The sequence below is a fragment of the Pteropus medius genome, unplaced genomic scaffold, assembly GCF_902729225.1.
Source record: "Pteropus medius unplaced genomic scaffold, Ma_sr-lr_union100, whole genome shotgun sequence".
NCBI lineage: Eukaryota > Metazoa > Chordata > Mammalia > Chiroptera > Pteropodidae > Pteropus > Pteropus medius.
The window spans coordinates 23068285-23085947 of NW_024354875.1; the positions used below are offsets into that span (position 1 = coordinate 23068285).

Consider the following 17663-nt stretch of genomic DNA (forward strand, 5'->3'; position numbering starts at 1 on the left):
CTGGACCCCTTGCTCCCCTCTGACATTCACTAAGGAGATGTGCCATGCTTGCTCTGCCCCCTGGTCCTACCACTGATTTAGGAATGTCTGTGCCCGTGCAGGTGACTCACCCAGTTCCCAAGCCTTCTTGACTTCCTCTACTTCTACATATTTTCACTTCTCTGTACTTGAGTGACCCACTGCCACAGTCATACTCTAGATTTATTTAACCCAGAACTGCTGCACTGCAGACATTGTAAATATGTCTTCATTAAAGCCAACATCATTTCCTGCATGAATTTCTTCTACAAGAAACTATAACTGGTCTCCTACCTCTAGATCGTTCACTACTTCCCCCACCTTCTGCCAAGTAGTTTTTCTTAAGTAAAAATTTGATATTGTTGCTACCATGTTTAAAATCTTTCTATATCTTCACATTGTTTTCAATGTCAAGTTTTATTTATTTGTTCCATAAATTTAAGAAAGCTTATGCAAATACATAATAAACAACTACATAGAATCTTTTAAAGAGTGAAAGGAAAAAGAGAAACAGGTGAAGATTGAAAATAGGATAAGAAACAAGACCCAAATCATTAAGTGAGGAGAAAAAGCTACTAAACAGTATGGATTCAATTGTCTTAAAAAATAAATACTTGTATATAAAAAAATAACTTGAAGAATATAACCCAATGATAAAACCACATTTATCGCTAGGTACTGAGATTACATATGATTTAAATATTTTTCTTTCAATTTACTATAACTACAAATTTTCTACAGTGACAATATTTTTTTGTTTCAAAAGGTTTAACAAAATATAATAACATTCCTATGCTCGCGAGAGACACAATGATGGGTTTCACGTGATACCAAACACCGAGGAGGAAGTAAAAAAGCAATGTTATGAAGAAACTGATACTGTGAGGTCTGGGGAAGCAGCTGATGATGTGGCTTTATTTGTGGGTAAATTTTAAAATATCCAGAGTCTTGGAGAAACTATTCTTCAGGCAATTTCTAAATATTACTTCTTTTAATCGAGCTTCTGGTAACTGCTGGTGATGAATCCAAAGGAATACAAAGTTTTTCAAAAATAATGTTTACTTCTGAATTTGTATTCCAGTTTAGCTCTTGGTTTGTGCTAGGACTAAATTGTCTTCAATCACATTTTCTCCATGCAGCCCTAAAACCATCTTGGTATATTGAGGGTTATCCTAAGGTACACATAACTTAGGTTTGCTTCATAATGCAATGGACTCCTCTCTCCTACTCTGCCAATTACCTTCTCTCTGAGAGTGGATCAGGAATACTGGTCCAGGCGACATTTACCTAACTAGGGCTTCATCAATCACGCACCATACAGATGCAAGGGGCAAAAGTCACATCACAATCTTTGTAAATGGCAACCCCTGTGTAGTGTACGATGCTTGCAGCCTTATACAACAGCCTTATATTCTACCCTTCAATAAATTTCAGTGGGCAGAAGTATTACATACAAGGCCTAGAAAAGAGGCAAAAATGGCCTATAATGCTGAGAGAAATACTACAGCTTTATTTTAAAAATCCTTATTAATTATAACCAAAAATTTCAGTAGCATAAATATTCCCATTTGTGCTTCATGTATGTAGTTTAGTGTTGGGAATTAACAGACTAGCATTCCTTGCTAGGCTATGAAATGAATGAGCGGTACCCACGACATCTATCCAGGATCAGGAATTGAGAGATGTGTCAAAACACTTTTCTAATCCTTTCTTAGAGTGACCTAATTTCACTCTGCTGATTCTGAAAGGGATAAAAAGGACGCTTCAACACCATCCATAGTGCTTCTACATACACGACCTCATCTGATTTTTTAATTCCTCCCTTCGTTGGCTGAAGAGACATGGCTGTTCCTGATTCCAGCTCAGTCTTTCACTGGAGTAAATAAAAAGGAGTGCTCATCTAAATATGTCCACTAGAACTTTTACTTAATCTAAACAATAAAGCACCAGATCTTTCAGCAGTGGAGAAACGACTGCCACTGAAAATGATGTACTTTACAAAATTCATTCACTATAGTAAGGTTTTATGATGTCCTTTCTTCTAGTCTTAAATGAGGGCTGTTGTGAGCAGTAAAAAAATGTCAAATCCTTGCAGTTGGGACTGAAAACTTACGTCTTGACTGGAGAGTCCAATCCATAAAGAAGCATTATGAAGGACCGCCTGCACAGTCAGGAATGCCTGCTGGTAAGGATCTGTGATGCTCACCAGGCGCATGTTATTTTTCTGACACTCTCTTAGAGCATCGGACCAGGTTAGAGTCTTCAGGATTATTTTGTACAGATTATTTAGATACTTTACAGTTTCTGAAGTATTCTGCAAGGTCTGTCTGCCTTCAATTTCTGTGTGTAAAAGAAAAATGAAATATAAAAACCACCCATTCTGCAAGTCATAGGACATTTGTTCAAAAATTTCCCTATAATGTGTTTTAGAAATTACTTATCTATTCATGTGTTTTAGATTTGGGGTGGAAGAACTATGTATGCCTTTCTTCATACCTTAGGTAAAATGTATGAGCCACAACATTTGTTTTCTAAAATCAGAAGAAAATTCCGTTTTAGTTGATTTTACTTAGGAAGGAGAAAAGTTATAAATAAAAGTAGTCTGTGATAAGATTACGATTTCAGGTTGGTGTCAAATACTTCCTTTGTTTGAACTGCTTCAACAAGAGAAGGTGTTAGGTGTTTTATTACAAGGTTTTCTTCTGGGAGAGCTCCCATGAAGAAAGGAACAGAACCATCCACAAGAGGATATATTTTAATTATTGCTTTACAGTACTTTTCTAAATAAGGCAGTTAATAAAAGTATGAGACAAACAAGCAAAGATTAATTTGATGAAAATGTTTTTCAGAAGTACATAATCTACTTGAGGTTCTCATTATATAACCAAGTTTTTTTTTAAATTATTTGTTAAAAAATGATTGTGATCAATAAAATAATTTAATGCCCTTTAAAAATATCTTTTTGAAAATATGGGTGATTTCTATTTTTAAGTACACATTTTATTTTTATTTGGATTATAGGCAGTCATAGATAATGATCCGCTTATAATGCTTCACATCTTTGTATTATTGTTAAATTTAACTGTGAATGTTCATACTGAATTCAATTAAAAACATAAAGATTTTTCTCCTCCTTTTCCCATGATAGAAAGTAAAATCTGAAAAATGCCAGGGTAGAAAGAAGAATAAAATACAACTTATAATCATTATTCAACTCTTATTAACAAAGTCTGTCTAATACTTAATTTTGAGTTTTAATTAAATATGGCAATGATGCTTGAAAAAAATTACATTCCATTTGAGATAATGTTACTGAGCCAATATGAATTTAGTCATTCTGAAATTTTAAGGAAGCTATATGATTATAAATTAATATTAATTAATTTATAAGATTTTTGTGAAAAAGTACTATGCATAGCTAACAGCATAAAATACCATAGTTATCTAGATAACAATCTATACCTGAGTATTTCTGACAGAGAGACAGAGTATGGTGTTCACTGCAAGAAGTAAAATTCCATGTTCCAGTAAAAGGTGAATTTCGGTGGTTGAGCATTAGGGCACAGTGGTAGCGGGACTCTTCATCAAAAATCTAAACAAAAAGGAAAATAAGTAAAGCAATCATGAAACTAACAGTTTGAAGATCTTAGCAAAAAAACTTTATATATCAACCTGAATTTCTCCTCCTATAAAAAATTCCATTAAGAAGCTGACCATGAAATCTCTAAGAAAATCCTGATAAACTTCCAAAGCATGAGAAAAGAGCAATTAACTTTAGAAATTACAAAACAAAGTAGTGGCAATATTGAAAACTATATTTTCAAAACAGATAAAGAAAAAGTGTTTGAATGAGACAAAGCACAATTATACTAATATTTAATACTTGGCTTTCATTCCTGACATTTCAAGTAAGCGAAGAAGTAATGATTATTAACTCAATTTATTAGATGTTTATAAACTTTTTATAATGACAAATTGTGTACCATACAATAGGGAACTCACCTTAAAGCTTTGGTCCTATACTAGTCACTATAAAAACTTCCATAAATAAAAGTATCTATCTATATTTTATTCTCTGACCACAAATCAATAATACTAGACATGAAAACTTTTTTGAAATATAGTCCCTATACTTTTCTCTATGTTTGACACATAACACACTTAGAAAAATAAGAAAAGCTTATTCCAGCAGATACAGATTAAAAAACAACACATAAGCACACGCTACTCAATAAACATTAAACCAAAAATAAAAAAATAAATACGGGAAAGAATAATATGAGCATTTACAAGGAATATGAGTAAAATTTTATGTGGAGGCAAACATGTATTATTTAAATGTACTATTTATTTATTTATTCATTCATTCATTTAATAAATGTACTATCTTATAAAGAAAAGATGGACTATGATTAGAAAATCAGCAAAAATGTAACTCCAAGGAAAACAGGATAGAAAAATGTAGTAGTATTGGTAAATGCATCTCAAGCAATAAAGGTAGAGGGTGAATAGGGAGGAGAAAACCAGTAACATATATCAGTTTTTGTAAATCTCTAAATAAGAGAAAGGAAAAATTATCGAAATAAGATCTGGAGATTTAAAAAATAGCATATGAAACTTCATTCTAATACATTTAAAAATCTAAATAAAATAAATAATTTTCTTGAAAAATACAAATTAGCATAATTGTTTTAAGGAGAGGTACGAAAAACACACTGTAATATTAACTTTGGAGAAAATTAAAAATTAATAATAAATAGCTCATTTTAAAAACTATGTGTCAGGTACTGTGCTAAAAGCTTTAAAAGAATTGTCTTTTGTAATCCTCACATTGTATTGCAGGTTCAACAGTAACAGATGAAACATTACAGACGAAAAATTGAAGCTTAAGAAAAGTTAAGTGAACTTCCAAAGGCATACTAAATGTCTGAATGGTGTTCAAACTCAGACAATCCGACTCAAGAATTTAGGCCATCGACTACTTCATTAAATCCTTTTATTAATAAAAACGATCTCTGGAAAGGGTTCTAACAGCACATGATTCTAATGTGATTCCTTCAAACTCTCAGGGAAAGGTAATTCCCTAGGGTGAGTCCTAGTTTTAAAACACAAAGGTAGGAAGCTATCCAGTTTATTTTATGAAGCTCACATAATCAGAAAAAAAATCTGACAATATGGCATAAAAAAAATTTACTCTATAAATAGAGATGAAAATGTACCCAAATAAAATTCTAACAAATCTAATTCAGTAGAATAGTAAAATAATAATCTACTCTGAGCAACTAGATTTTTATGACAAGAAGATAAAGATGATTTAATATAACATCTATTAATGTGTTATACCACATATCAATAGGCCTAACCAAAAAAAAAAAACGTATGACAATTTCAAAAGATGCTGGAAACAAGTTTTTAAAAATCCAGTACTTATTCCTTAATAAAGATCCTAAATAAGCTAGTTATAGAATGATATATCTCAAACGAGAGTCAGCATCATATACATGTAATAATGAAAGATGGCAGAAAGTTCTGTTGAAGTCTAGATCATGTCTAAGATGGTGTTTATTACTCCTGGTACTACCACATTTCTAGAATTCCTACCATATGTAGTGAAACGTGAACTGCTATTTGCAAATTATGACTGTCTAATTAGGAACCCTAAGAATGTCTAGTGAAAAACTCTGAGAAGTAATAAGAACTTTTAGTAAGATGAATGCCTATGAAATAAATATATAAAAATCCCCAAACAATAGCTTTTCCATATATCAGTAAAAAAAATGAAGAAAAACCTGTCATTCTCAATGGCATTAAGAGAACTCCTACAAAAACTTCACTGAAAGATTTAAAGGAAGACTTGAATAAATACCATATTCTTAAGTTAGAAGGTCAATAAAAAGGTCCCTAAAATATCAAATTCTCATAGAGTTTACTTAATTGCTTTGATTGACTAAATCAAATTGACTAAATAATTGTGGTTTGTCTGGAAGAATAGGCAAGAATAGCTAAAAATACTTTAAAGTCGTATAATAAAAGACAACTAATCCTATTATATTTTTAAATATAGCAAAATTATAGTATTTAGATCAGTGAATATATCTTATACACACATAGTTCACATATATAATAAAGGAGGCATCCTATATTGCTTTTAACAAATGGAAGTATATGCAATAAATAATGCCAGACAATTGGCTAGGATTAGGGAAAAGGATTATGTAGTCATTGACAATATACACCATATACCATGGCTATATCATGCCATTAGAAATAAAAGACAACCCATAAAACAAAACAAAGAAAATATAGGCATACATTTAACTACCATTAACATGATGGACTTTCCAACATAAAAGTAATAGAGGAAAAAAAAAAGAAAAGAAACAGATTTGAACATATATACATGCACAAAACCAAAACATTTCTGTAATATTTTTGGTATTCAAATTTAAAGAAAAAAACCTAGGGAAATATTTGCAATAAACACAAGAAACACAGGGTCAGCACATTTAATATTTACATAGTCATAAATTTAGTAAGAAATACATGAAGGTTTTGATAGAAAAATGAACAAAGAATAAAAATATTTACCCTTGATGAAATTCAAATTATTATTGAATTTATAGAGGCTCATTTTTGTTAGAAATCAGAGAAATATAAATGAAAATATAATATAGTCTAAACTACCAAATTAGCAAGAATTTCTAGAAGATAATGCTCCTTAGAGGCAATGTAGTTGAGAAGCTAAGAATGTTCCCTCTGCAGACTCTTGGACCTGGATTTATTGCTGACTTTGCACAGATAGGCTCTGTGTCACTGGCAAGTCACATGTCTGTCCCTGGATTTCTAAGATAAGAAAGGAATAACAGACGTTTCCACATCTATTGTGCAGATTAAATGAAATAATGCATGTGATGCATTAGCAGAGTGCCTGACAAATATTATTAGCTGCTCAACAAATGTTAGAAATTATTAGTATGGGGGTATGGATAGAAGGGCCGACACAATATACTGCTGATAAAAATACAAACTCATAAACTTTTCTGGAAAGAAATTTGGTAACCAGAACTTTATAACTATTTATTTATTTTGGACCTGGCTATATGACTTCCAAGCCTTAAGGAAGGTAACCTGAAATATAAACAAAGATTATGCATAGAGATATTCACCGAAGCACTATTTAAGATTATGTAAAACTGAAAATCTAAATACCCACCATTATTTTGATAAAGAAATACTTGCAACCATTAATACTATGGGTCGTGGTTAAAAGTTTATAAGCTACTGGCCTAAGTAAGTGTAAGTGGGATAAGGGTTGATATTTTTCTTTACTGTGTTTACTTCTCTATAACTGTCAAATTTTATATAATAACTAAGGACTATTTTGATATTTACTTGGTACATAATTACATATGATTCAGAATTCTCTTTGCCATCATCAACTCTGAGCAAAGTTACATTGCATTAGGAACATCAACTGATTATTATCTAGGATGTATTTTTGGAATTAGACTTTAAAGTTAATTTCTTAATCTCTGCCTTTTGTGCTAAAGGTGGTGTGTATCCAGCAAATAGGGAGGATAGAAGCAATGGGCAGCAATCTCATGGTATAGATTAACTATTGTTAATATAATGTCTTCTTCCCTTCTACAGCTTCTTTACATTTAGCCCTTAGGGAAAAATGATCACTAATCACCAATTTTGTACTTTTTGCCTCAGGAGACTGAAGCTGACAGCTTCAAATCCCAAAATGTTAAGTAAAGCGTTTAAAATTGCCTCTATTTGAAACTCACTACTTGATGGTTTTACATGGCTGTGAATTAAGTGCAATGGATCCGATGCTATTGTGAAAAACCAGGACATACATATGAAGGTTGGGGAGGTTCCTGTTTTTCTTCTTCTTGTGACAGCTGTATTGAGATATAACTCAAATATGAAATAATTCACTCATTTAGAACATATATTTTATAGTTTTTAGTATATTTATTACCCCAATTGATTTTAGAACATTTTCACCCATATCTTTTCACCATCACCCCCAATTCTTCCATCTTTCTTAGCCTCTGGCAATCAATAATCTATGGCCTATTCTGGATATTTCATGTAGATAGACTCACAAAATAGACTCCTGTTCTTAATCCAATAATTTATGGAAGACTTGAGGATTTCAGAGAGCTACATAGGTAATTAATTCAAAAAAGCTTACATTTGTTGGTATTCTCAGCCTCCGACCAACCAACAATGGGTGAAAGTTACTGTATGTCATCTCTCTGTCATCTATCCATTTGTTTATTCTTTCATAGGCTGTCCAGCGCAAACCAATCCATAAAGCAGCTTCCATATCTGGAAGCAAGGATGTAATAAAATCTGTCGGGAAGAGATTTTTAAAAAGCATTTGACTTATTCAAATTAAAAGTATACTAAAAATGTCAACAAATACCTCTTGCTTAGCTACCAAGACAGTCTTTCACCTACTCTATAAAAAAAAGTAATTTAATAAGATTTTTAACATATGTTAATTTCCCTCAGCCTCCTAAAACTCACTTAGCCCTAAAATCAGAATAAATCATATTTCCAAAACAATTCTGCTACCTTGTTCTCTCTGGTTCAAGACTGTAGGAAGGGTGCCGCCATAGGTGTGACAAGTGTTGCTTGCTTCAGAAAATGTAAGAGACTTGGGTTTGATCTTTAGAAAACACTGCAAACAAAGAACATATATGAAGCATTAGTTTCCAGACATGGGAAAGCTCACATAGGAAATAAATGCCTCATCTTTCAAAAGACTGATAATTTTTGGTCTGTGAAACATGGAAATTTACAAAGTAGTACTGTAAAAATGCAGATCTACACTCTCAATTTAAACAACTGAAGAGTGGTCTTCAAACCATTTTTTTAAATCTCCCATTTATCGAGTGCTTCCTCTGCGCTGAACAGTTTGCATAGTATCATCTCATTTAACTTTTACAACAAATGGGGAAATTGAAGCATATGGAAGTTACATTTACCCATAAGTAAAATATCCATACAATGGTATGGTCAGCATTTAGATTCTGTTACATGTGATTTCAAAGTCTGTACTCTTAATCATCACCTTCTTATACAAAAAAAACCTCACGCTTTTAAAGAAATTATCTCCATGTCCCTTGCCAGAATATTTTAATTCAAATTTCTATCAACCGTGTAAATTAATTTAGTCTCAGTACCTTGGGGAAAAAAAGACTGTCCTAATTTTAAAAAGTCAAAATACACAGCTAATATTTTAACTTACTACAGATGCTTTCAGCTGTCAGATACATCTCTCCCTTTTTCTTCTGATATTATGATCATGTTAGTGTGGAGTAAAATGTTCCAAATTGTGTTCCTTGAAACATTCTACAAAATGTTTTTATTTTATCCTCATTATAGACTGGAATGGTCAGTGAGATATAAGTCATCGGGTGGTTCAAGATCAGTGATTAATAATTGGTTAGCATATGTGTAATTCTCAAAAAGTAGCTTGGGAAACACTGGTCTAATTCGATTGGTAGATGATGTTTGTAAGTTTTCCTTAAGGGGGAAAATTTAGCAGGCAGAAATTAAGTCAGTTTCCTATATGCCACACAGGTAGTCCTGACTATTCAATGTATTACTATCTCTTGACAGAACATCTTCAGCAATTTAAGTGTTATTAGCAACAGAATAGGAACAGTGTTTTGAAAGGCTTATAGGCATGACTAATTTGAGAGTTAACTTAGTTCCTTGCAATGTTGAGGTTTAGATGAGATACTGAAATATGCAGAGGCTATCATAGTGAAGCTACTGAATGGGCTGCCATTCTTCCACAGGCTACAAAACCATCATGAAAGCAATCATCATTTGCACAATGTAGTAATACTCTTTTTACCTTATTCTGAAAAGTAATCCACTCCCCAGAGCATTCTACTTTAGCTGCAGGATCTGGACTATAATTTTCCAATGAGGATACACTGTATTTTTCACAGATGAAGGGCAGCTTGGTACTACAGTCTGCTGGTTTATTTAAGTCTGAGAAATGAAAAGCAAAATTACTGCGGTGAGAATTTTCCATTCAGCACATTTTAAAAATAATCCAGTAATAAAGTCTTTAAATAAATTTTCCCCAAATGGTTAAAATATATTCCTTTTCTTCTCTAGCCATCTTTGTCTCCTATTTCATATCAGTAGATTATAGCATACCAATACTGCCTATAAAAATGCACACATGTGGTGTAATGACCACAGCTACCACAGTTCCTGATGGCGGGAAATAGAGTTGAAGAAGGCTAATGAAGGGGACAGGGACCTAACTTGTATTTTAGAACTGTTGCCTGTTTATATCTGCAAATTTGTCTATAGGCTTATCAGTTATGAAAGTGGTGAGTTTAGTTCTAAGTAATTGTTTTAGGATAAAGGAAGTCAAAATATTCATAGTGAAAAGCACTTTTATTTGCATTTGGAATTTAAGCTATTGCCAATAGTCATAAATGAAGCTACCAAACATATAATTGAAAGGAAAACGAGATTAAGCTAGTAATTGAACCTGAATTTCACATACTGCATAATCGACATTAAGGATTTAAAATTAATTTTACCTCTAAACCAAGTCTTGGCAGACAAGTACAAGCATTCCTCTCCAAATGTTATAGGAAAGTGGTGCCATGGATGTCGTGAGCTGAAAGAAAATGAGAGATTCGACAACTCATTCTGTAGTTACATGTTTCATTCTGTTAACTGTAATTTTACTTCTAAATTTAATGTTATGCCATTATTTTATACCACTTCATTCTTGATGCTAATATGCAAAAAGTACTTGGTTTCTTTAGTCTAGGCACTTAATGGATTAATGTTCAATACTAATTATAAATAGTAATCCATTTAGTAAAAGGAAATTTGAGCTGCTTCTTTTAAACGATAACTTTACAAGGGCAGCATCAATGATGTCACATACTACATAAAATGACGATCCATTATTGTCTGGTCAATAGTTCTCACCCACCACTTCTGTTCATCATCAGATATCTGAAAAACAAACCAAAAAGCCATCTTTACATGTGCTGAGTTTTATAGGAGAGTTTTGATTTAAATACTCTGTCCCACCATAACCAAAAATCACTAAAATTTCTAGACATTCTGTTACTTTGGCCTCTAAATTATACAAATTAAGTCCTTTCACCAAAAAAGTAGTTTGGAAATTCTTTGTGTATTCACAGGCCCTATTCTGTATACAGAAAATATGGTTGCTATAATTATGGGGCACACATTAATTGGACAAATTGTGTACTACTGCAACTATAAATTTAAAAATATACAAATTATTTTTCCTCCAAAAAGCTATTTTGCAAAGTTAGTTATTAGTAAAAACAGAAACTCGAGTTAACTATAAAGTTATTTTTTAGTAAAAAAGTGTGTCAAGGAATTAGAATAATTTGTATTATGTATTAATGCTCATTTTATAAATTGGTATTTATAATAAATTTTGAATTTTAAAACGTTAAGCAATTGTATTTAACTATTCTAACACAAAACAATGAATCTGAATGTTGTTAGGCAAATTTAACTTGAGAGGAACATTTAACTCTTGTAGATTTTGGAAAGATTTTTGAAAAATTTTTAATGCAATAAATATAAAAATAAAAATATTTAAAAAATACATTATTTTGAATTACATTTGCTATTTTGTTTTTGATGGCTTTTAGTCCTGCAAAAGATGTTAAAGTAGCCAGAAAGCTGTGATTGCTGGCACAATACAGGACAGCTTCTTCATAGTTTAAGTGAGGATCGGCAACAAACCAATATTCACTCCCTTCTATTACAACTGTAGGTCCATGAATTCCAGCACGCTCTAAAGAAGAAGAATATCAGAGTTATGACTGTGCAAACCAAACTGTACCCTCTAAGCCTGGATTAATGTTCAAAGCTATTTACAAATAGCAATCCATTTAGATTACTGGCTCTCTCTAGCCAGGGCGGTACTGTCTGAGCTAGTGAGTTGTTGTGCCATGCAGAGTCACGAAGACAAATCCAGCCTCATAACCTCATCCCACACTAGTTAATCACCTTCCCCGCTTGGAAATACTTCATCTCACTTGAAGAAGTACTAGAGAACAAGCTGGCATTTAGGCCTGGGTTTACACGATTAACTAAATACATTACTGAAAAAGTAAAAGCAGCTTCGGCTAAATTCCAATTTTCTTAACTCACCTGGATTGTACCAGTCTGGTGTTTTGAGAGTACGACCTGTATAAGGAAGACAGAAAGTGGCTTAGGTTTAGTATACAGTTACAGATCCTGGCATACTACAAGTGCCTTTAATCTAAGTCAAGAGGACTTGCAGTATTGCTGAGGTGTGTCCATTTCTGGCCAAACCTTTTCCTTTTATGGTATGATCGTTTCGGTTTGAATTTTGTGGGGCCTATGCTAAAGCTATTTTAGCAGCAATTGAAAAGGCAAATCTGTCAAATATTAATAAGGTATTCCTAGCAGTTCTCTACCTTATATCAAGGAAGACTAGATGGATAAATGTAGCTAATAATTAGAAAGTACTAATAAGTAAACGAATATACTTTTAAAAATTTTAATTATAGACTAAAATGTTCTTAGGTACTTTCGGCTCAACATTCTCAATGTTCACTTACCTTTTGGAATCTGGCACACCCAATCAAGTCTTGTATCACAAGCAAAAGGCCTTAAATAAATAAATTCTCTGTCATTGAAATGCCAGCTTCTTCGCCATGGCCTATCCATGACCTAAAGGAGAGAGAAGACTGTAGAACATTTTGAAGTTGCGCAGCCCTTAGAAAACACTAAACTATAAGCCCTATGGTCCCTCATTCCACTTTAGCTCTAGAGCCTAAGGTATTTGTTTAATAAATGAACACATGAATGAATGCAGTGTTGAAACAGTAGCAGCTTGAGCAAGAGACTGCAAAGGGACTGATAAAGATAATATATCATAAGGTCACATTTATGTCCCAAAATGCAAATTATTGTTTTTCTTTCTGTTTTTGTTGATATGAAATTGTAGAACCTTGCACCCTTAAATTTAGGAAAGATCAAGTTAGAAAAGAATATTTGGTTCAGTGGTTTCCAAGCATCTGGCTGTAGTAAAGCCGATCTGTGAAAAGTGACAAAGTCCAGCATCAGGTTCCTTCTTTGGTGTTGCTCTGTGTTCCTAGGATGTTGCCCTGCTCCACATGGTCCAAGATGGCACTCGACAAATTCCAGCCAGCAAGCAGGGGAGAAAAGAAGGGGGGAGGGTGCAGGCTGGGAGGAGCATCCATCACTTTTTGGACTGTTTTCTCTTAAGGCCAAGATTCTGGCGGGTACTGTGGCAGGTAAGGAAAGATTCTCCTACAATACTGCCTGGACTAGCGTTATTCCTGTTGCAGAATGCATTAGTGAGTCTTTTAGTTTTTGGTAGATTTTTCAATCTTTTCACACATGGGGACTCTACCTACATAGAATTTAAACTATTGTATCGGTGTTCTGGAAACTTCACAAGCTCTCTGAAGTTTTCATCTTTACACGTGTTAAATTGGGAATCTAGAAAAATGGCTTGATACTATACAGTTTACTACTAGAACACTTACTTTGAAACTAATGCTTTCCAATGGCCTTCTCAGCTCTTTTTCTCAACCTTCCTGTAACATCTCTGGTCAATCGCCTTCTCTAATCTCTTTCTTGGACTTACATAGCAAAGAAGATGTTATCTAGATGTCTCTTCCGTCCTTGTCTTCTTACATTTTATGTTAGTGATTCCTCCAAATCTACTTCTTGGCCCTTTGAGCTTTCTTTTTATGTACATTTTCCCTTCAATTCCAGTCACTTAGTTTTTACTCACTATAGGATATTTCTTACTACTAGCTTGAATTCAAATATCTAAATAAAATGCACTATTTTCTTCATAAACCAGTACTCCTTTTGAGTGTTTTTAAATATGCCTACTCATAAAGCATAGTGGACCCAGACATGTAGGTTTAAATTTTGTTCTGTAACCATGTAAGCTATTTAGAATTCAAATGTCTTCCTTATAAGATGAATACAGTAACAGTACCTACCTCACAAGGTTGCTTAAGTATTAAAGTAAAATAATATATGTAATATGCCTAGCACTGTGCCTAGCTCATGAGTTAACAAGTATTAACAACTGTTATCATCATCATCATTACCACCATCACCATCATTATTCTCCCATAACACTTCTGCTCTTGCATATAACTTATACATTGCCCGTCATAACCCTTGTCATTACTTATTTTCTTGTATTTATCTCCTACTAAACTAAGTTCTGTGAAGACAATGACTGTTTAATACCTTGTCATAGTTCTATTCCCAGAGCATTACAGACTGCATAGACATACTACTTATGGAATGAATAAACAAATGAATTCTGCAAAGGAAGATGACTAACTGGTCTTTTACATTGTCTAGTCCTAGCTGTTGTATTTTGAAATCTGTCTCCAGATGAATCTTCTCATACCCTCTTTGGCTCATGTCAAAAATCTTTTAAAATACTGTTGCCTACCAAAAAATGTACTAACTTCTTAACCTGGCAACAATCTAATTTCCCGACTTTGTTTTCAACCCCGACACCGATTAAAACTTCTTGATCTGTATTCCGTTCTCCTCACTGCCTTAGCCTCTGCTTCAACTCCTACTTTATTTTATGCCACTTCCTCACCCTTACCCTATCCCGCCTAACTAAACCCTATCCCTCCTTAAGGCTTAATTCAAGTCTCAGCTCTTTCTGGAAAGAGGCTACAGAAATCACTTCCTCTTCTGAGTTTCATTAGCCTTCTTTAGCCCACTCATTTGGAGCTTATTACCGCAAAGTAACGAGTCGTCTTTCTTGAATATGAATATAAATTTTATCTTCTCAAATTAAGTGTAAGTTAGGTTGTTTGACGGCTGGGCAATATACTTCTTACCTCCCATCACAGTTAATATCATGCTCCACACACAAAAAACACTCCTTGGATCTGTTGCCTGACTGTACATGATGCCAGATTTATTTTTAAAATACGCATGTTGTCCAGCAGTGTACTGACCTTGATAGCAGCACAGTCTCTGATATCATAATCCTGCTGAAACTCATTTTCCATGATAACAGTAGATACCTTAAAAAACAAAAGAGGCATGAGAATTTAAGACTGATGTATAAATATTTGCAATTTAGATGTAATTTAGGCAGCTTTAATAACTCGAGAGCATTCCTATGCCAAGGAAGGAGAATGTTTTCATCTCTTTTTTATATCAGGAAGCTAAATCAAGAGAGGACTTAGAAAATATAATGCCATCAGTTACCAAACAAAGGCAGCTCCAGTGTCAGAAATGGAGGGATAATGGTGTATTAAGTTCACAGTTGGTGTCACAGAATCAAGAACTTGCAAAAGACTTTTTTTTTCTTTTCTGGCGTGTGTTGCAATGCTAATTATTCGATGAACTATTCTCAGATATGCTCCAATTTGAAAATGAAAGTCAAGGAATTTTACAGTTAGAATACACAATGAATTAATGCAATGGTAACGTGGAGTGAATATTTAATATTTGATAATAATCCACTCTTATAAGTGTTACCTAAAACTTCTCTTTAGGATAATGTAAACATTTTAAATAACGTTTAAGGATTTTTATTTGTTTACCCCCAAACAAATTTTTCCTTCAATAAAAATACTTTCTTTTTTACACAACTCTCATATTTTTAAATAAAAATAAAAGCTTATCATTATTAAAAAAAATACAAAGAAAATGAAAAAAATCAGTTGCACTACCCAAAGATGACCACCTATATTTTTATATTTTTGGACTACATACAGAAACTCTACACATGTTTATTTTTTTAATAAAACTGATACTAGTAACTTTTTTCATACTTCATATTTATAAATCTATTTTAATTTCAATAAAGATACATCCATAAAATTAATTTAATAGTTGTATGGTATGTGGATGTTTTATTTAATAATCAACTTACTTGTTATTGAAACAAATACTCTTTCCATATTATTCTCAAACGAGAAAGTTAAACTTACCGGCGTACGATCACTCCACTGCCAGGATCCTTGCAAATCAGGGCTCCTTTTATTCAAACCTATCCACAGCCAACGCTGGTTACTATGTAAAAAGGCAGCATTAAGTAAATTTGAGCACAATAATTGGCAAAAATATTTAGCATTCACAATGTCTGAAATACTTAGGACATGGAAGTTTATTCAGAAGACCTGTCACTAACTGAAAAGCAGTTTCAAGCTATGTAGAAAAGTGTTCTGAAATGAAACCAAACCCTAAATATGGGGTAGCTAACGAAAAGGAGCCATGCTTTATAAAATTAAATTTTAAGTTATTTCCTTCACATGAAAGGCAAAAACTATTCTGCTTTTGACTTAAGAGGGGAAAAAAAGTACATAATTATTCCAAAACTTTTACTGCAGACCTTCAATATTAGACAATGTTTTCAGATACAGTCAAATACGATGATGGCATTTCCTTAAAGCAGTGGTCCCCAACCTTTCTGGCACGAGGGACGGGTGCTCCTATGAAAATCTAATGCCTGAGAACCGAGGTGGAGCTGAGGCGGTGGTGCTAGTGTTGGTGAACGGCTGCAAATACAGATGATGCTTTGCTCACTTGCTTGCTGCTTACCTCCTGCTTTGTACCTGGTTCCTAACAGTCCATGGACTGGTACTGGTTTGCGCCTGGAGGTTGGGAACCCCTGCCTTAAAGTATCTGTCCTTAACGATATTAAATATCTTTTCTTTAAAAGGGAGGACAAACCATTTGGCTAAATTTTCATTAAATTTTAAAAATTATTTAATTCCCACTGCCAGTTAAGTTTAAAATAAACACGTATTTTCTAAATGCCAAACTCTATGGGCTCTACTAGAGCAAAATAATTAAGTGATCACTTAAGTGATTATACTTGACACTCATAGCTATTATACTTTTATGTACATGGCACTGAACTAGGTGCAGTAGTGATCCAGAGAAGCACGAGGCCTAATATCTACCCTCGAATGGCATATAAACTAGTCAAAGAGATAAGCTATATGTGAACAAATATAAGACCATTTTTGAAAGACATCAACTGATATAAAATTTGTATATTTTGGTAGTGCAAAAAATGAAAGGTCATTGTGGGCTGTAGGAAGTCAGGAAACATTTTGTGAGGTTGGTAGGACAAAAGACAGTCTTCAAAGGATGGTTAATGTTCCTTTCGAGTCATGACATGACTGTTTACCACGTGCCAGTATTCAGACTGGCTGAGAGGAGAAAGGGTAAGTATTCCAGGGGAGAATACAGAGGCAGGGACATACACTGTAAGTGATCCCTTCCCCACAAAGAAATTCGTGCACTGGCCAGGGGGATATTGCCTATATAAACAGAAGTGATATAACCATAAAAAAATTTTCTCCACCTCTAACCCAACTTGAAAATGTTCTCTAAAATGTACTGTACTTTCTAGGCCTTAATAAAAAGACCATTTTCCATGTAATTTTTGTTTTTTGTAATGCTGGTTTCTTCTTATATAATTTAACCTGATTGCATGTAGTATGTGTGATCAGTACATCTGAATGTATATTACATATACATAACTATATATGCAAATGTTATATGCATATAAATGTAACATATATTAGAGAAAAAGTAGAATC

At 33.3% G+C, this 17663-nt stretch overlaps 1 protein-coding gene across 4 annotated transcripts in view; it reads right to left on the reverse strand.

Annotated features, from left to right (window-relative positions):
* The window catches only part of LOC120597059 (CD302 antigen), a 107096-nt gene that overhangs the window by 53586 nt on the left and 35847 nt on the right, over positions 1 to 17663 (reverse strand). For 3 of the 4 annotated variants that reach the window (XM_039855738.1, XM_039855735.1, XM_039855733.1), the window contains exons 14-25: positions 16044 to 16125; positions 15060 to 15128; positions 12648 to 12759; positions 12214 to 12249; positions 11679 to 11854; positions 10961 to 11031; positions 10605 to 10684; positions 9899 to 10038; positions 8608 to 8713; positions 8222 to 8382; positions 3481 to 3610; positions 2132 to 2358 (exon numbers count right to left, since the gene is read on the reverse strand). In XM_039855738.1, coding sequence (XP_039711672.1) covers positions 2132 to 2358; positions 3481 to 3610; positions 8222 to 8382; positions 8608 to 8713; positions 9899 to 10038; positions 10605 to 10684; positions 10961 to 11031; positions 11679 to 11854; positions 12214 to 12249; positions 12648 to 12759; positions 15060 to 15128; positions 16044 to 16125 — 1390 coding nt within the window. The remainder of the gene's footprint in view (positions 1 to 2131; positions 2359 to 3480; positions 3611 to 8221; positions 8383 to 8607; positions 8714 to 9898; positions 10039 to 10604; positions 10685 to 10960; positions 11032 to 11678; positions 11855 to 12213; positions 12250 to 12647; positions 12760 to 15059; positions 15129 to 16043; positions 16126 to 17663) is intronic. The other variant, XM_039855734.1, reaches the window with a different exon arrangement.